Consider the following 21,018-nt stretch of genomic DNA (forward strand, 5'->3'; position numbering starts at 1 on the left):
ATGGAAGACAAACCACTAATTAATTGTTTAAGTTTTCTTAGTTATTTGCACTTGAGTGTATTCCATACTGTAACTGGGTATCATTTACCTTATTTCTCTAGAGGTAAATATGATTAAATTCGTCTGACCTTTAAAACATTCCCCAAGGAGATTTCAGAACTATAAAGTACACTCAAGGTCACTGAAAAATTGCTGAAGAGAGTTTGATAGGAGCACAGTAAAAATGTATATCCAAAGTACATTACTAAGTCACCTCAATTTTCTCTTGAAGAAAGAGAAGTATCTATACAAGCAAATATTGCCAAGACCACAAGCCAAGAGAGGTTTGTTTTACCATGAAATGATTCAGTCCTGTTCTTCTGTTTCAAAACTCAAACTAATAGACAATTTTCTGATGTCAAATTGAATGTGGACATATTTTGAAAATTTTGTTTCTGGTGCATCTTTAAATGACAAGTCATATACTGTAGGGAAAAATTGTCAAAAAGTATCAGAAACTCAGAAGCGCTTGTTCAGTAGTCAAGAAGGTGAGGAATTTAAATAAATTGCAGAAAGCTTTACAATGTATTTAATATCTAACAATTTGGTCCAAATTGAAATCAAATGTGTTCCATCTACAGGATGTTTATCATTGATTTTCCCTCCTTTCATTTCAATAATAATGATGTTAAAAATTCTGTGTGAAATACCTTTAGACAGTAAAGAGCTCATTTGGGGGATTAAAAAAAAGTTCATGTAAATTAAACAACAAAAAAATGTTTGCCTCAGCTTCTCTTCAGTTTGCATTTTATTATCTGATCACTCAGAGAGAGCACAAGAAGGAGAACGCTGAGGTCCATGTATTTAGTCGGCACAAATGTTTGAAACTTTATACTAAAACCTCCCCATCTATCAGTGAAGCCCTGAGCAGAAGTATGGTTGGCTTGTTGGAGGAATTCCCTAACACCTCACAGCCAGACTGCCTGCACTGGGTGAAAAGGACAGGCCTTGTTTATCATTAGAAAAATTAACAAATCTTGCTCATTCAGAAGTCAAAGTTTGAATACAAAAACAGGGTAATTGCCTCAATTTTTCTCTTATTAAGCAAAAATATCTTTGAAGTACTATTATAAATATAAGCTAACCACATGGCTTTAAAGAATTAGAAAAAAGAAAATCATGCATAAACCTACCAGCTCCAAAAAACCCCCATAAGTATTATTAGTATTTTTTTGCATTTTCCTTGAGAAAATTTTCCTTTACTTCTTTTGTAGTTTATAAAATTATTCTGTATATATCATACTGCATATTTCTTGTTACTGTTTTTTCTTGAGAATTTTCATACGAAAATATGAAATCTTGCCATTTGCAATGAGGTGGATGGAACTAGAGGGTATTATGTTAAGCGAAATAAGTCAAACAGAGAACGACAATTGTCATATGATCTCACTGATATCAGGAATTTGAGAAACAAGACAGAGGATCATAGAGGAAGGGAGGGAAAAATAAATAAGATGAAACCAGAGAGGGATACAAACCATAAGAGGTTCTTAATCTCAGGAAACAAAAACTGAGGGTTGCTAGGGGTGGGAGGGATGGTGGGGCTGGGTGATGGACATTGGGGAGGGTATATTCTATGGTGAGTACCAAGAATTGTGTAAGACTGATGAATCACAGACCTGTATCCCTGAAACAATACATTATATGCTAAAAAACAAAAGCAAAACATCAAAAAAAGAATTTTCATATTGTCAGTCTTTATAATTATCATTTGAATGACTATATTATAATTCTATTTAATATAATATAATTTTGTTACTTATCTTTGTGCATTTAAGGTGTTTTTAGTACTATACTGTGTTATTAAAAAATGATGCACTCAAAAGAAGTTGTGTATCATGTTCTCTATTTTAGATTCTTTCTTTAGGATATATTTCCCAAAGTAGAATTAGTGGGTAAAAGGTATGAACATTTTAATGTCCCTTTACATGTACTGTCAATTTTTCTTTTAAATGGTTGCCACAATTATGCTTTATCAGAAATATGTAGAAAATACTTACTAAGAATTTAGGCTAGCAGAGGGAATATGACATTTTGTACCTAAGTAAGTGAAAACTACTAAAATGCCTACTTCTACAATAACATTTCTTTTCCATAGAGTATTCCCAGAAATCCTCTCTCCAATGTTGCTTTCTGAAAAAGTTTTTGGTGGTTAAACATTAGGACAGGATAGTCTCATGAATCCGACCCTTAGAAATTCCCTTTACATAGCGGTATATCCAGTTTTGTGGTATCCTGCTAGAAACACAACTGATAATTTTGTTTAACCATGTCTCTCAAGCATACCTCCCAGTGTGTGCCCCCACCTTTTTATAGCATCTGCTCTCATTTGACTTATAAACATGTTCTAACAAACTTGCATTAAGAAAAAAAGGAGGCACACATCCTATTCAGTTGTTTAAAAGACACACAAAATCCTCCTAAAATCTGAATCTATTCTAGAAAATCCCTGATACAAAATGATGGCAGAAATAGCCTAAAGCAGTTTGAAAAATGCCTAGACATTAGCAGACCTGAATTAGCCCAAACCTTCTCTGCATGACCTTGAGATTTTGGGGAGGGCCCTATTTGGGGAGGGCTAGAAAGGGAAAAATTTATCTTTAACCAGTTGCGTATATGCTCACAAAAAGAAATTTTTTCCTCTTCCTTCTTTTTCTCTCTGGTCTGTTTAAACCACTCCTGATTTATCTGATTCTTCTTTTGCAATAAAGCTGCTGCTGTGTTACAAATAGGAACATTATATAGGAAAAAGAGAAGCCCTAGGGTAACAGCAACTTTTGGTAGAATATTCCACAAGGGTCACTTGGCACATGGTGAGATCATAGGGAATGGTACACTTGTTATTGATAGTAGCGTCTATACTTGTTTCTGGCTAATAAAAGGGTTGTATAATTTTTCTAAAAGATAAATTGGCAGTTTATTAGAATTTTCCTTCCATTTGATATTGCCCCATTAACAACAGGTAAGTATCATTTTCAGGTAGTAATTTTCAATTACTTGTTTAAAACACTAACTGACACAGATACTTAATAATAGTTTGACAGGTGAATAAACTATAAGGAACAAAGATAAACAGATCAGATCCTTGGTCACTAAGAGCAGAAAACAGAAAATGTCAATAGGAACAGAACTGAAGCAACAAAAGTGAGAAAAAAAACCACAATAAAATGGAAGTCAAAGTGAATAAATTAAATATCATCATGAGTTTGAAAACTTGTTCTATGTGAGAACCTGAGTCTCTGATACATGAGATAACATTAAAATACAAAATGAAGAATTTACTGGACTATCAGAGAGACATAGTCGAAAAAGATTGTTTTGAAATGTAAAGCTGAAAAGTTTCATTAAAGTTTCAACTTTGCCCATGTCCCTCTCTAATAAATGATCTAATTGACAAAGGGATATGGAACATAGTTAAAGTAGTTTTAGTAGCAATACTAGTTATCTGTCTAAAATGTGGACTTAAAAGCCAAATAGACCTACATTGCTACTATTTATAAACTTTCAGGCTTTGAGAAAAATGTTTATTTTCTCTAGTGTGGGGGATGAAAAAAAGTTTATCTTACCTTCAAGATTCTTCCAGCTGTAGTAAGAATTAAATCGACATGAGAGGGATTAACAGGAGAAAATCCATTTTAATTTCGTATGTACAGGGAGCCCACACAGACATAGTAATTCCAAAGACAGTCAGGCAAAATGAGGTATGTACGTCATTCTGAACTAAGGACAATGGTGTAGAGATCCTTGACTTCAAAGGGAAGGAATGTAATTTATAGGAAGATGAAAAAGAGTAAATATTTGGTAAACCAATGTTTGCTGGGCCATTCAGAAACAATGGGACATAGCATAGAGAGGGCGTTGATCAAATAGGCCGTGCTGGGTTCTTACCTACCTTACCATATTATCTATTACCATTATCTATTACCATATATCTACATTATCGTACTATAATGTAGATATTGATAGCTCTCCTCCTGGCACACGTCCTTTATCTAAATTCTTTAAGGCAGTTAGGTGTCTGGGGCGGGTGTGTGTGTCAAAGTTTCTTCCTTAATTTGGGGGACTTTGTTTTCAGGTTGGCATAATCTCTATGCCAAAGTACCTTATTTTGGAGAGGCCTGCGCTTGGCCCCTACACTAGTTTCTTCGAATATAAAATATTACTTACCTAGTGTGGCAGGATTAAGTGAGATAATGCTTGTGAAGTATTTAACACAATGCCTGGCACATAATAAATACTGAATAAATATTAAATATTATTAAAGCATTATGAATTTTACTTGGAAACAAAATGACAAAATACAAGATTAATTTTTGGTTGAGACCCAGATAAAGTAATAGCTATGGAAAAGAGCTACTCAACTTCATTTTGGGCTGAAGTCCAGGGAGGTTGAGTGTCTTTCTGAACTGGTAGAAACCAAGAATCTTAATTCCTAATTGGGAGTCCCTTGACATGACTCAACAGTCCCATGCCTCTGGGAGTCACAACTGTTTTAGACTGGCCTTTTAATTTCATCAGTGTTATCTCTGAGTCATACTTAAAATGGCAATGCTGGATTGCCAATGCATAAAAAGATCTTTAATGAAATCAGTCCTATAAGAATAAAGAGGTATTTCCAATTTTCTCACAACAGACTTCAATTGAGAAGGGACTACCATGCAGTATCAAAGGAAAAGTTGGTATAATGAGCTAAAAGGGGAAGTACTAGAGAAATGGCAGTGTCTTGGTGAGAAGGCTACTTAGAGTTTTCTTTTTTCTTAGGGAAACTTGTCAGAGAAGAAAAGCTGAAGCAGATTTCAGTCTGTATCAGATATTTCTTCTCACGGGTATTTACACCCTTGTTTGAAAATTAAAGGGAAGGAATCAAGGCTAATTTAAAAAGTTCTGAATCATTAAATGTAATTTCCCAAATAATATAATGTCAGATCTCCTTTCCTCCACATGAATCTTGCGATAAAGAAGATAAAACAACCTGTTTCAAAAAAGATGATCAGTTCCAGGGGTGAGGGAGCAATGAAAAACTGGCTCTACCCAAAACCAACAAAATTCTAGGATGAGCACTATAAATATGTAATATTTATAAATATTTCTATATCATATATTATTATAAATAATATTTATAAATTTATGAATATAAAATATGTCCTATTAAGATGTCAAGCTGATGTTACATTTCTGCTGTTAATTTGATAAGCCAGCATCCCAGCTTACTGTCTGTTACACCATACAAAACCTGGATGGAAAGAGCAAGCAGGAGGATCCATTTACAACAAAATCAACTGCCTTCCTCCCAAGCACTCAGATAAATAAGAGGAGATCTGGGACCAGGAGTGCAGGAATGGGGAGCCAGTGATTGGAACCATCTCAATTTTATCCTTTTTGCACATAAATCTAATAAATATCTTTTAAAAAATACCTGCTATTCAAGCATATTTAATGGAGTTAAACCACATGTGTGGGCTGGGAAAATTGTAATAGACTGTAATCTTTGAAATTACCCACATAAGTCATTTTGCATCACTTGTTCTTAATGGGAATTCCCAAGATGCCATTAAAAATAAATTTCACATATGATACTTATAGGTAGAGAGTGATAAATCAGATATGCAGTACCTAAACAGGGCTGTCCTTACTGAGCAACAGCAGAGGGGAATGTAACATTAAGACAATCTCTAAAGTAAAGACTACACTTAGTAGACTTGGCCTCAAATTAATGGATCTGTATATCTATAGCAAGTCAATAGGAGACTTTCCTATTGCCAGGAATTGGTGACTAGCCCCCAAACTGAGTCTAAATAGATATTTAGTGTCCTGTGTTCTAAAAAGAACTGCCAACAATTGGGACTTCTTAAGAGATTGTCACATTAGCTTTGCTACCCAATGGCTCCCAACATTGATAAGCAGAGGGTTGAGCGTAGGTAGGGTAGTTTGCATTTCTACCCTTTATACAGCAATAACGTTATTGCTAAGAAACAAAAAAACAACATCTTGGCTCTGCCTTCCCAACACTCTGGCCTGCCTCTTGAGGAGACCCCAGCTGTGAGGTTTCCCAGTTAACAGGAAATAGGTGAAGTGTGAAATACTACCAAAGATGTGAAGCAGGAGCCAGAATCTATATCAGGGAAATACGTTTGGGGGAAAACCCACAGTAACCTCTCCCAAGACCACATATATGTGTCCCATGAGAGAACCAAGCAAGGGGTTCTTGCATACAGTTCCTGCATTTCTTGCTGCTATCTATGGTGTCAATCCCCTCTATGTGGCAGTAGCTCCAAGTCTGGCTTTCTTATGGGAATCCTTGCCTTCTCCCCAAGAACCCAAATGTATGTCTTTATACTAGGAGAGTTAGAATCTAAGAGAAGATTGAAAGAAACCTTGCCTTCTTCTTTAAAGCAGTTCCCTGAAATCTAGGGTTAAACCTAGGAGAAGCAAGGTGATGCAATTAGAATTTAAAAGAACATGTACTAGATTGAGTTTTCGATAACTGAACTTGACTGGAAAATACGAAATTCAACTGAGATAATATTATAGCTAACATTTATTGAGTGTTTCCTATGTACTAGGGTCTATGATTTAATAAAATAGTTTAATGGTTCCTCACAATTCCTTTGAAGTACTATAATCACTCCCATTTTATAGATGTGAAAATTGATGCATTTAAAGTTAAGTAAGTGTCCCAAAGTCACACAACTAACAAATGCTGGAGGTAGGCAGTTCAGGTCCTCACTATTAATCACCACAGTCTTCTACCTCCTCAAATTAAGAAGCTCTAAAGGGGGACATAAAAAGTGTGCTTGAAGAAGAAGATTGGGAGAACAAAATCGTTTCATATTACTTTCTACTATGTTCAGTTGCTCAGTAAACTGGTGACATATTCATATGAGAGACTTAATAAATATTTAATAAAATGTGTTCATTATGAAGGGACTAGGGACCATCCATCCATCATATTATTTTCAGATATTCTTGTATTTCTAGATATAAAACTTTATCACTAGCCTTATCCTTTGTATTGAATTAATTTAAAACAATATAAAAAAGATAAACACTGACATATTTCCTATTTAACTTAAAGTTCTATAATTTTCAGAAAGGTATTTAGCTAGTTCATCTAATTTTCCAATGGAAAGCCCATGTTCATCAATAATTAAGATATGAATGCTTGAGTTGGGAAGAAATGGTTCAGTTTCTTTGTAAGAATGGAAAGAATTTTGGTTAAAAGGTACATATTTCTAGCATCTCCTACATTTAAAATCAGTTACAATGATTGCATCTCCAGCTATTTGATAACAATGGGTGAGGTTTCTCAAAAAGTCTCTTCAAGACTAATTTGTAGAATTTTGTCCAAACCCCAACAATTGAATAAAAATTGTTCAGAAAAAATACTTTCATCCATCTCACTGATCATTACAGATAATCTATTGCATTTAGCTAAAATGAGTGAAGTTTTAATTGCTTGTTCTTTTCTTTAATGACTATCTCTGAGTCTGTTTGTGGGTTGTATTCAGCATCCCCTACTGCAGATGCCTTTTTTCATGGTCATAATCTAAAAATAAACAGATATAAAACCTAGGGCTTCTCTGTGTCATGTTATTTGTTTCCCCTCCTTGTTAACTGGGGAGCCTGTACTTCCTTTTGCCTTGTTCTTGTTTCAAATGTGTTATGAAAGGCTTCTTCCTTCTCCTTGGTGACCTGCTCTAATTGGAACTCATTTTGTGTCCTGGCCTCTCTGACCGCCCCGCAGGCTTCTGCTGTTCCCCAACTCTCGTCCTTCCTGATCTGCCTTTGTTCTATTCAGCAGATAATTGCTTTTTGCATTTCAGATCTTAAAAACAGACTATGCTTTACAGATGGCAGCCTCCTATGGTTTTCTTATCTTTCTTTTCATCTGTGTGGTTATCTCTATGCCTTGCCTTTAATACAGTCGTATTTTTACTTTTAAAGAAATTCCCAGAACTCTTTCGAACCACTTTTCCTCTGAGTGTCCACAGGATATTCCCCTCAAATATGCTAAGCTCAAACGTGTGTCTGTTTTATCCTTCTCTGAATCTGCTCCTCTGTTTCTTCTCCTTCCTCAGTGTTCTGTCATTTCCTCACTACAAGTGACTGAAAAGGTAACTCAGAGCTATAATTACTCTACTTGCTATGTATTGAATTACTGGTGTGCTTGTAGCCTCTTTCACTGAAAACCATTACTGTAACTTCAAGCAAATATCATTCCCATTGTGATGAGTATAAGAAAAACTAAAACTAGAGCTATATAATCCAGAACACTCTTTCCCAATGACTGCATTTTCTAAATCTGGTTATCTTCTTTCATAAAGGTCCTTTCCTAAGAAGAGTCTCTTTTTTTTAACTCCAGTCATTTTATTTTTATTTACATATTTATAAAGAGCTTTAGGCTCACACAGCACTTTCAGAGCAGTAAACAGAATAAACATCAAAACATGGTCTTTGCCCCAAGAGTTTACAATCTATTTTCACATTTCCAGTATTTTCCAGAACTGTCCTAAATGAGTCTTTTAGGAGAAAGTTTGAATATACAATAGTAATTGCAATATCTGCAGAACCCAGACAACTCGGAAATAAATTTATTTTATCCCAGACACAGCTATCAGGGTTGTGAATATGTAAATAGGTCCTAGCCTTTCACACCTGAATGAATGGATTATATCCTGCAGAAAACTGCTTGGTTTGAGAGATTTAATTAAGACAGAAATGCAAGCGTTTTCTTGGGACAAACAGGATTACAGCACTTCATACACAATATGAAAAATTTTATAAACATGTCACAGTTACAAAACTTAACATTAGTTGGTTAGATTTTCTTTCTGGACTTCTGGATGAATTTGAGTACAGCAATGAGCGAGACTCATGATAGTGATGAAATTCTTTGGCAGATGGGAATGGTAGTGTGCAAACCAGAACTCTTCGAACAAATAAACAGTTGAAAAACTAAGATTACACACTCAGTGTTTATCACCAGATACTTCAGTGAAGTCACTCAGAGCTAAAAACATCTTCAAAGATGGGGTACCAGGGTGGCTCAGTCCGCTAAACAACTGACTTTTGGTTTTGGTTCAGTTCATGATCTCAGGGTGGTGAGATCGATCCCATCAGGCTCTGCACTCAGCACAGAGTCTGCTTGAGACTCTCTCTCCCTTTCCCTCTTCCCCCCTCCAATAAATAAGTGAATCTTTAAAAAGAAAATCTTAAAAGATGATTGCCTCTACACATATGCATTAAAACTAAGAGAAATAAGAATTGTAATCTTCCTGTGGGTAAGGAACATTTCCCGTCTTGGAGGGGACTGCGTTTTGGTCACTGTTGGCACCTCATTCTCTTGCCTTCTATGTGGTTTTCACATTCTATGTGAATTACAGCCTGCACCACTTGCCTGGTCTATGTGCTTCCAGATCTCCCTCTTACTCCCTAGCATAAAACTCGTGCTGCCCTCGGGTACTGCAATTACATCTCTGTCTTTACCACAAGACCATGAATTCTTTGATGGTGTCTTTGATCCCTGCATCCCCAGAGCTTTGCCCAGAGCCTGACACAAAATAGGTTTTTCAATAAATGCTGGCTGATTGAATAAATGAATTAAGGGATGGATAGATAGATGGAATTAATTGAACTGAACTAATCATAAATGGTAATTTTATGTTCTAAGCTTAATCACTGTTCACTCTAACTCTCTCAGGAAATCTATTCATGTTCCTCATTTCTTTTCTCCCTAAATACACAGGCATCAATTGAATGATTTTAAAGGGTGCCGCTCTGATTAGGAATCCTACTTTGCTCCCAAAATAGAAATTTAAAAAGTCCTTCTGTGTCTGTATCACCAAATATTTCACTGCACAGTGTGTCATTGTTATGCCACTTACTCAAGATTAAAAATAAATAAGCAACCTGGCTATTTGGTCCTATAGTAATTATTCAGATAGACTTACTATCTTTATATTATACATAAACATTTTATATGTATAAGCCTATCTTCTTTTAAATGAGAATCATCTTTCAAGATACTCTGGATTAACCTAAAGTATGTCAGAGATTAAAAGGAAAATTATTTAATTCCATTTTGTATTTAGACAAGGTTATCTCTGTTTGTATGAATAGTACGACATTAATGGCATTTTTCTATACCTCCGTGCCAGGTATGGTGTGAGATCTGTGAGACAGAAGAGGACAAGAACAAAGGAAGGGTTTTCTTTAACCTCATAGATTTCACAAATCCAGTGATTCTGGATGGCTAGGTGATGTTCTTGAGATTTCCCAGCCAGGGGCACAAACTCTCCTTTCCTTGCTTTTTGTGCCTTGCTGCTTACTATTGTTTGGTGTCCAGTTTCACGAGCCCCACACTATAAGCCACCATCTCTAGCTTACTGCCTTCTGCCACACACCAAGTCTTACATAAAAGGGAAAATTAAGCTCTCATTCAACAAATAATTATTGAGTAACTGTTAAGGTAAAATGCAGAGTGCTAGAGGCATAACACAGTTTTTCATCAGTCTTTTAATATCTTCTTGTCAAGCTACAGGATGGGAAGCTGAGCAGGGGAATCAGGAAATAGGAGCTTGTCAAGAAGAACACAATTGAAGTGAGAAACCAGAATCAACTATTAAAAACAATTAAATCAGAATTTTTTATGTTACAAGGAAAATCATTCATGCTTTGCCTTCCCTTAAAAGAATAATCACAATGAAAACATAGATCTATGGTAAGACAGAGATAGATGGTGAAAGAAAGACAGGCTTTTCATTTTTTCCCCTTGAAGCATGCATCTGAATGTAACTGTGCAGAGTCAATGGTGTCAAGAAAGTAGCAAGTGAGTTTTGTTTGCAAAATTCCAATTTGCAAATGGAATCAATTACAGTAACACAAATGCATTTATTGGCTAATCTTCTAGATAACTGAATCATAGTTTAATTCCAAAAATGTGTATCTATTTTCTCACCAAGCAAAACACAACTGTCTTTTTTCTTAAATATAGGGCACACTGTCCTTTTGGTCATTAAAGAAGTAAACTACTGTCTGGAAACAAGAATTTCCTGTCCCCTCAAGGTCCTTCTAGCTGGACTAAGAATCAAATTAACATGAGACAGACTAACAGAAGAAAATCATATATAATTTTGCATGTACAGGGAATCCACACAGACATGGATATTCCAAAGACCATCAGGCAATGAGGTATATATATGCCACCCTGAACTAAAGGGAAGGTGGTGGGAGTCTGGAACTTTGAAAGGAAGGAATAGACTTCACAAAGCAATAAGAAGAACAGATGTTTAGTAATTAGATGTTTGCCCTGCCATAGAGTTGTTTCACTCAGATAAAATGTATCTCCGGCAATAACCATTATTCTGGGAAATTTAGATTCTTCTGTATTGGGGGGGGCAAAAAGTTTTTCTTGATCCTGCAGTATCTTGATTGCCTTCATCTTAAAAGAATCTTCATGCCCTCGAATCTTATAGTTCAGATGTGTTCTTAGTGTTTTGAAAAAGCACTAATTCACCACTAATTCACTAATTCACCCAAAATCTTAAAGAAATAAAGCAGTGATGTATAGTAAAGTATTATATTTTAACACAAACCAGTTGCCGTAACAGCAAAATTTATCTTTTTTTAAGTCATAGATTATCAGGGATTTATTCTTATCTAATGACATAAAACGTGACCCACAACTCTCCATGGTCCTTCTATGGGAAATTCAGCTGAAATGAAACCAGTCACTGGTTTACTTTTATTCAACTTCTGAAACTTTGAGAAAAGGTCAGATTTGGGGAGGGTCTACTTTGACTTTACACATAATGTATATAAAGTGTGAAAGAATAAAAAGAACTTCATTTGAAACTTTCAAACTGGAAGAGGAATGGGCTCACAGATTTAGTGATGGTATAGCAGCTTTCACTGTGAAGTTCCTGGTGTGAGTTCTGCCTAAATCAGCAGTTATCAGAATTCCTACCAACCCAAAGAAAAATAATCTCTCACATTGCTAAACTATTGGTACAATGAGCAGTCTCAATGGTAACAAGAGAGTCAACATGGGTCCAAAGAATTAATCTTTCAGAATTTTTTTCCTCCTACAACATTTATTCGTGGTAGAATAATAGTATTGGGATGCTGCCCATCAGTAATGATTAATTAATCAAATATTTCTATTTCCAACTCAAATTCAGTCATGTAAATGCAGTCATTTATCTAATTCTTGTGTAGCAACTGGAAGAGATGTTGTTCTACAGGTCAATTTGAAAAGAAACTTCAGATACCCACTTATCCTAAAGTGTGAAAAGTAGTCAGGGCAATACACAAATAAATGACATAAAAAAACAAAACAAACAAACAAAAACTCCATGGAAGTTTAGGGTGAGAAAAGTACTTCCAGCTAAGGAGCTCAAATAAATTAAATAAAAATATGATGTCTGAGATGGACCTTCAAAGACTTACAGAACTGCACTATTTTGGATGGAAAGAATGAAGGATAAAGGGGGTATTATAGGGAGGGTTACTATATAACTTCTACATGTTTAGGGGCAGGACAAAAATGGTAAATGTTTACACTTCCTCAGTCTCCTACCACTTCATTGTCTTTACTCCTCATCAGCTTCTTCCCCTCTCCCACCCCAACCTCTAAAGGATTGTCCAACTGGAGGATACTGAAGTAACTTAATAGACAAAACAACAACAACAACAACAACAAAAACGAAGAAGAGAATGAAGAGTAAAATCCAAGAATACTAGGAGTAGAGAAACACTTTTCTTAGAGGCCTCGAAAAGGGAGCAGGGCCCAGTGCAGGCAGAGGTAAGAGGCATTTGTTTCTGCAACAGTCACATAAGGTTTTACTCTCTTATAGAGTATGATGTTGAGGATCTAAGAAGTGAGTAACCTTGTCAAGTTTGAAGGGGATCAGAATATACCGGTAAAAAAATCTACCATTTTGGCAGAAGCATTATTTTTAATAAAAGATACCAAAACCCAACAGACTCTAAAAAGGCTCTCTTCTCTACTCTCTCCCCCCACCCCCACCACCATTTACCTACACCACAGATGATTCTAAATTCTTACCAGCCCAGAGATGGCACTAAGGAGTATCTGTAAGAAGGTACAAGACAACCTTTATCTTCCGTCAGTTTCCTCAAAAATTTACCTTCCCACAGTTTGCTTCCCATTAAACCTCTTTCCTTTATCTTGCCACTTTTCCACAAATTTATCATTCTTTGTTAAAATGGCACATAAGCCTCAGGTTTTAGCCACTTCTTTGGATCTTCACTATTTTTCTATGAAAGTCTCCATATGCATACGTAATAAACCATTTCCCTGTTAACTAATTTCTTTTGTCACTTAAATTTGCATTGCCCTAGGTCCTGAACATAACAAGGTAGAAGAAAAAGTACTTTTTCCTTCCCTACAAGGACAAGCAGAGGGGAAACACCAGGATCCAAAAAGAGGTTGAACTGATTCCAAACCGGTGATCCTCTCTACACTAAATGTCCTCTGCCCTTTGCATGAACAGGAAGGTATGTGGTGTGTGTTGTGGCTAGAGCACAAGATAAAAAGTAGAACAGAAACATGACTAAGGCGGGGTCAATAGCAGAGGGTCAGTATATTTGAGCAAGAACAGAAGAAGAAAATATTCCTATGTATAACAGAAGTAACTATCTTCCCCCAGCATCCTTAGAAAGGAAGAGAATTAGATCCCTAAAACATAGCATCAGGAAATGATAGGCACAGTGGTGATTTTCGGTACATAATGGAAACCAAACGAAGATTCCTGGAATTATAATGGCCATAAAACTTTCTGACTTATGCTTCCAAGCTGTGAATAAATACCCTCTGGTCTGTCTTCCTGGGCTACACTGTTGTTGGTCCTCAGATACAGACTCTACCCCCAGAGACCCTGGCACAACTCTCCTGCCTGCAGAGGTCCCAAGACAACTGATCTGGGGCCTGCTTTTTCAGTTACAATATGGGAGAATAGCATTTGCCTAGTGTTGAACCAGAAAGTACAATAGACACATTAGTGCCTAAATGAAGCCTTCTCTTTCTCTAATGTAATCAGAAGACTCAGGGAAGGAGGTGGAGGTGGAAGAAGGCAGTGGAAAAAAGAAAACTCTAGAGACCCATCACCGCAACTGTCTGAAGCACTCTGTAAAAGGTATAATTATGCCTCAAAATTTTTTTTAAATATTTATGGGAACTTTAAGACTTATCTTTCAGCAACCAGGAGAGTAGCCTTTCAGTGAAACTGCCTCATTTCCATCTCAACAATTATTGTCTCTCTAAGAATGAGAAAGGGAGAAGAAAACTCTTGGACATGTTTTGATTATGCTTATTTCTTGTATCTTTACCTGTCATCCTCAAGCTCACCTTTTGTAATTTAATGACTTAACTTTGCTTATGGCAAAAGCTCAATGTACCTTTTATTTAAGCTGAAAATTTGGTGCTTAAAAAGAGACCTAAGCAAGGCATTTAACAGACTATTCCTGAGAGAGCCCGGAATTAAATTGTTAAATGTTCTACTATAATGAAATTTTGTATAATCAGCAGGGAAGTAGCTGTCGGCCATTTATCAGTTTTTCTAGCTGCATTTTTTTTTTAATGCATGGAAAGCATAATTAGAAACCTCCACAGGTGGAAAATCTTATATAATAATGGTACATTTTATCAGAATGGTGCTCTTTAACTTACAAATTTTAGAGCATTTTACAGCAATGATCTATTAGCAATAATAACTGTCACATCTTTAAGTATTTTAATATAGAACTGTATGTAGAAGAAAAGGAGCAATTACAAAATTCTCTAGACTCAGGTAGGGAATGTTGTATCTATGATCTCAGCTACTTAAATATGTGCAAATAGGTTAACATTTAGATTTCATGTGTTAGAAGGTATTATGACACCAAAACACTAAGGACAACCAATCACAAACAGCCAAGTATACTTTAAGATAAAGCCAGTCAAATAGTTTCCTTGCTTTCTTTATTTTTCTCTAGGTTCAAGTCAGGACTCCTTCTGACCCTGTGCAAGTTATTTAACAATTCTGAAATTATTTCTTCACCTGCAAAGTGGTGGCCCTCTCCCCTCACTGAACTGCTGAGAGGATTACACAAGATAATGTGTATACACACTTGGCACAGGGCCAGGTACAAATCCAAGGGTTCCAGCTCCTTGCCCAACCATTGCTCTTTTCACAGGAGTGCTGTCCCTGTGTTTCCCAGTTTCTAGCACATTTAGGTATTTCCTAAAAAAAAAAAGAAAAGAAGAAGAAGAAGAAGAAGTTTTTTCACACTTTCTCTGTAAGTCTTTCCACTGTCTCTTCCACTGTCTCTTCTAGTGGAGTGTTTCTAACCACTCTTGGTTTTCCACTGCCCTATTAGAAAAATTTTTTGCTCAAATGAAGTCTTAAAGTTTTTAATATACCTCAGTTTACCTGTTCGTAGACACTTCCTTTTCCTCCTTCTACTCCCAACCCCTCCTTCTCCTTGTGACCTTTGTATTCGTAAGATAGAAAAAGAAATTTGCCTCTGTCTGGTGGTGTTTGGGGGTGTCCTTATTTGTACCTTAGAGTGATTTTATTTACGATGAATCATGGCCTACTAACAGCATATGAAAATAATTTGGTGAGACATATCAGCTTTTAAAAATGAAAAAGAACACAATAGAAAACATCAGAATGGAGCCTATTAAGAAGAATTAAACAAATTTGGGAACAATGAATAAGAAAGTTGGGCACTATGGTCTTTCAACATCACACAGGTACATTTTTTTAAAAGATTCAACCTATCATTATTTAGGGGACTAAACTTTGACTCTGCTATTCATTTAGTGAATTGGATTTAGTGAAAGACCATGCAAACTTATAAATTTTTGTATAGTACATATGCAAATAGTCTCTGTCCAGTAAAAAATAAAGCCTCATAAGTTGTGACTGGTTGTCCTATAACACCTTAACCAGTGTTATACCTAACTTAGCGACCTTAATATCTCTATTAAATTCCCTATGTATACCCAGATCCTCAATGATCTGTTAACCAATCTTCATGTCTCACTGATGCCCTCAAAAATTAATGAGCTGAATGAAATCTTGGCATGTGTTCATTTTGTTTTTGTATGAAAATCATGTTTTTAACTTTAAAAGAGATTACACTTTGACAATCCATGTCACAAGGATAAGTATTGCTTATACAACTTTGGTTTTAGTCATAGTATTAAATGAATACAAGTCACACTGTAAATTATATTTCTTATTACAGATCTTCCTCCAAAGTTTGAAACCTCTGAATTAGAAAATTTATCCCATGACCTCTTGATATTCCCTCTCCTTCTCCAATTGAAATGATCCTACTTTATTGCTTGCCTTGTTTTTAAGCTTAAGTTTCAAATAACAAATATTTTGTCATGTTTCCCTAAGAATTACCTTCAAGAAATCCAAATCCTAGGAGTAATTTTTAAAGTAACTGAAGTGTCAGATGACTGATAGCAAATCTCTTCCTGGGTAGGACAGTCCCCTGGGGTGTGAATTGGTGGTTAGGCGTGCTGCAGCAGACTGTCAATTGCTGCAAAGAAGCACTGCTCCGCGGCCAGCCGATTTGCTGGGAGAGACTTGGAAAATGTCAGAAAAAGGGTAAAAGCACAGAGATTACAAACCCAAAGTAAATACAGTGGTGGCACGAGGCATTTATTGACTTAGCACAAAATATCATGTGGCATTTTACAATAACAGCAAGATAACTACATGGGAATTCAATTCATAAATAACTGAAATCCCAGTAATAAAGACAGTGAAATCAGGGAACAACTGGGCTATATTAAAGCCACAGCGAGAGGCCTGGCTCAGAATTTTCTCATTCAGACTTGAGTTCCATCTGCCTGTTGGCATCATTTTAACGTTGGCTTCTACATAAAGCCTTCCTTGTGACTTCTCCACTGGGAACAGTTTCTCTTCTTTGATTCTCAACCAAAACAAGGGGGATGCAAAAGGGTGGTGCAATTTTTATTGGAAACTGTGCGGTTTTTTTCGACAATAATTTATTTTGGGAATCTGCAGCAATAGAAGTTACATTGTTCTGCTAAGGGAGCAAAAAAATAATAATAACGAAGTGAATTGCAACTGGTAATATGGTGGAGGCTTTAGAATTTGCTATGGTCTGTGTCATAAAATAGCATTGTTTTGTGTGCAAGCATCTAACATTTCAATTGAAATTTGTTGCTGTTGCTATTGTTCAGGAAGTATTTATTCACATTTTTTTTTCATACAGCAACACCAAATGCCTGTACCTGCACCAGGGCAGACTCCAAACCTGAAAATCTAGCAGTGGAAAAACTGCACAGATATTATTTGCAAAATTCTTCCGTGACATGATTCATTCATGTTATCACATAGCAACATATGGCCACAATTATTGAGAAAGAAATCTTGATATGTTACATAAAATACCATTCTAATGAACTATGCATTACTTTCAATGTACTGCAGTAGAGATGATATTCAACTCTCTGATGATATTCAACTCAGTAGAGATGATATTCAACTGCTCTCTAGTTTTTGTTTTCCCTACCAGGCATGTGATCATTCATTGGTCAAGTTAACCTCCTCACTTCTATCTTCTCCATTCACAAATAAGACAGGTAGTACAAATTCCATAATGAGACAAACAATAATGTAAAATATGTGAAATAATAGAACTGAATGTGTTTTACAGATTATAATATGCTGAAAATATGAAACATTTTAACACACTGTATCCTTTAAAACATGTACATGTTCATTATGTTTTAATTCATTATTTGCGATTTATAGTATTAAGCTTCAAGATTATAAGTGATGTTCATCAAAAAGTTATTGGCTCAACAATATAAAATTTAGGCAAAATTCCTGATCTCTCATGATTCATCAAAAATTGACTAAGTGTTAAAAGTCACTTACTTACTAAGTGACTTACTTACTTTTAACACTTACTAAGTGTTAAAAGTCTCAAGTACAGATCTAATAAAATGTGCGTCTAATCAAGTAAAAAAACAAAACAAAACTACATATGATTCCCCAAAGTCAAACATTCTTAAGGGGAGAAAACTGATAAACCTAGCAGCAAAATGGGGTCTCTGATGGAAACAGAGTTTTTGTAGTTTTTGCAGGTCAAAAAACATGAAATTATATGAGATGGCTGAAGAACATTTTAGTGCACAGACTTTAACATAATATCTTTCATTACATAAAAAAATCCTGAGGAATTACACATTATATCCAATTTATTACCTAATGGCTTGGAGAAGAGACATGGACAGTTAGCATTCTGACAAGCCACTCCTTAACTATGGAAACAACCAATATAACGAGATTAATGCTCTCAGGTGGCAAGCAATGGCTTGGAAATTTATAACCTACAGAAACAACCAATTTTCTACTTCTCTGAAGATAGAGCTCCCATTAGGTCAACAAAGCATGACTTCTACAGATGCCCCACACCACACTGTAATCAGCTGGCATCTGCCATGTACTGATTTGTATATAGAAGAATGCTTTAATATAGAAATAAGGATTTTCCAGGGTGCCTAGGAAATACGGAATTTGGTAGAGTCACTCAGCTCCTGCTCTCTGGGTTTGCCATAGATTAACTGTAGTTTCTAGAGCAGAGAATAATCTCACTCTATCAAGTTTTAAAATGAGCAATACCGACTTGTGATTGCACTACAAAAACCAAGAAAATATATACATTAATACTTCTCCAGATGATTGTTTGATCTAGAACTGGGTTGAAGTGCCAAGAAGAAAAAAGCGTTTATAACAAAGCCTTTAAGAAATTAACATTGTAAATATTCCCTTAAAAATGTTTGTGGTGCTTAAAAAAACAATTTAACCTCCTGGGCTGTAGTCCTTTGGAAAAACAAACAAGCAAATAAACAAACAAACAAACAGGTTTTATTTGTTTCTTAGTGCAGAACAGACAGACTCTGTCTCAGAAAAAAAGAAAGAAAGGAAGAAAGAAAGAGAAAAAAAATTGTTTTCCATTCTGTTGTTTGTACAGATAAAGCTCATAACATGCAATTTTATGATGTGGATACTATAAATACATCTGTTTTATATACGTCAAAAGTAAAAATCTTGAAAGATGTGACAAAATTCCTTATGACCAATTGGCTTATAAATACTAGAAGCAACATTCCAGTTTAAATTTCATCCAAAAATAAATGAGCTTTCATTTAGAAAAGACATCTGCAGGGCACCTGGGTGGCTCAGTGGGTTAAAGCCTCTGCCTCAGACTCAGGTTATGATCCCAGTGTCCTGGGATCAAGCCCCGCATCAGGCTCTCTGCTCAGCAGGGAGCCTGCTTCCCCTCCACCCCACCTCCGCTTGCCTCTCTGCCTACTTGTGATCTCTGTCTATCAAATAAATAAATAAAATCTTAAAAAAAAAAAAGAAGAAAAGACATTTGCATATATTAATCTGAATTACTGAAGATGCACTATACCTACCTTGAATAATATTTCAGGGATATATAATGGTGCATAAACTTGCTAATTTTAAAGTATTTTTTACCCTACCTCCGAGGCAGAATATGCATGTTTCCCTGGCAAAGATATTGGAAAACAGCACACACCAAGCCTGATTATTAACACTAGTGAAGCAAAGAGTTCCTACAACTATGCAAGAATGTGTTGGTGGCCAAGATGTGCCTAAAAGAAAATCTTAATTCAATGACAATCAGTTTCTTCCAAGTTCTTCATCTCTGAAAGTACAAGAAAGGTCTTTCTTATTTCATTGTTCCCCTCCTACAATAACCAGAAAAGATATCAATTATTTTTGCCGGACAGGCTGTCACTGCCCCTGGTAAGTAAATACGGTTTTAGAAGGTTTCATCTGAAAGGAAGTAAAATATATGTCACTTTCCTAATCAGCTGTCAGGCATCTTTTATTCTAACATGTGTTCAGAGGGAAAGATAGAATTGCCATTTTAGAAAAGTGATAGAAACTGTGTTTTTTTTTTTTCTGAAAAAAATTATTCAAGAAAAGATGGTTTTCAAATGCAGCAACTGGGGCAAAGCGTTTTTGCTTTCCCAAAGAAGAGTGAAGGGAAATGGAAAGACTTAAAAGGAGTGTCTAATTTTAATCTAAGTTGTTGATAAAAATGGTGAGTGGTAAATCATTAAGCATCTGTGATTTGGTGAATAAATTAGTGAGGACCAAGAGATCTTAATAAATGGCTCTCATATAATTAATAACTGCATGGATGATCATTGTAAACTTATGGTTCTGGGTCTGAACAAAGTTTCATTCAGAAAAGGTGGGCCAGAGCCAGACTGTTGCGGAACTTTTATGCCCTGCTAGCTTGAAGAATAAACAGGCAGATAAAAGCAAATACTCTACTTCATGTCTCTTGACCAGCCCCTAAATTTTGCTCTATATTTACATGTTTAAGAATGAAACATGAACATGTTTCTAAAAGAATACAGAAACCCAGAGACCACCCAAGGAAACAGAATAAACATGGAAATTCATTGAATTGTTTCTTTTGATCAGTCTTATTAACAGAGAGCCAAATGAAAGCTGACAAGAAAAATATTCACAAATAGTGCTTCATATACCTACCACATTTAGCACTTCATTTCATACTTAACAGGAAAATTTTTGGCCCACTCTGGTCAGTTTAACACACAAAACAAAACTAAACACAAAGATAAGAAGAAAAACAGTAAGTATGAAGTTATAAGCAATTTTGCCCCTTTCTGATTCCCATTCACACTTGATGTGCCCATAAAACAGAACTCAAAATTTATTATCTCTGGTTTTTTTTTTTTTTAACTCTTGCTGTAATTTAAACTATTTTAATAGGAGAGTGAATTGTTATACTGATCAATGACATGATTATGCTTCTGAAACTGCAGAATGTTGGTTCTCTCTCTTATCTGAATTCTTTCATAGCAATAAAGTGGCTGATAGCCTCTCAGGAAAGTGGGTTAAGGACAAATGTAATTATTCT

The 21,018-nt window shown here is 35.6% G+C and overlaps 2 protein-coding genes across 2 annotated transcripts in view; both read right to left on the bottom strand.

Moving 5' to 3' along the window:
* Positions 1-3,963, bottom strand: part of LOC116589932 (EGF-like and EMI domain-containing protein 1) — a 174,379-nt gene extending 170,416 nt beyond the window's left edge. The window contains 1 exon segment of the mRNA XM_032341671.1: positions 3,606-3,963. The gene's annotated coding sequence lies outside the window, so the exon portion shown is untranslated.
* An 11,042-nt stretch (positions 3,964-15,005) lies between these two features.
* LOC116589954 overlaps positions 15,006-21,018 on the bottom strand; it is a 321,862-nt gene continuing 315,849 nt past the window's right edge. The window contains exons 7-8 of the mRNA XM_032341688.1: positions 16,458-16,642; positions 15,006-15,281 (exon numbers count right to left, since the gene is read on the bottom strand). Of these exons, the coding sequence (XP_032197579.1) occupies positions 16,489-16,642 (154 nt within the window). The 3' untranslated portion in view covers positions 15,006-15,281; positions 16,458-16,488. The remainder of the gene's footprint in view (positions 15,282-16,457; positions 16,643-21,018) is intronic.

This window comes from Mustela erminea, chromosome 1 (genome assembly GCF_009829155.1).
Source record: "Mustela erminea isolate mMusErm1 chromosome 1, mMusErm1.Pri, whole genome shotgun sequence".
NCBI classification, from domain to species: Eukaryota; Metazoa; Chordata; class Mammalia; order Carnivora; family Mustelidae; genus Mustela; species Mustela erminea.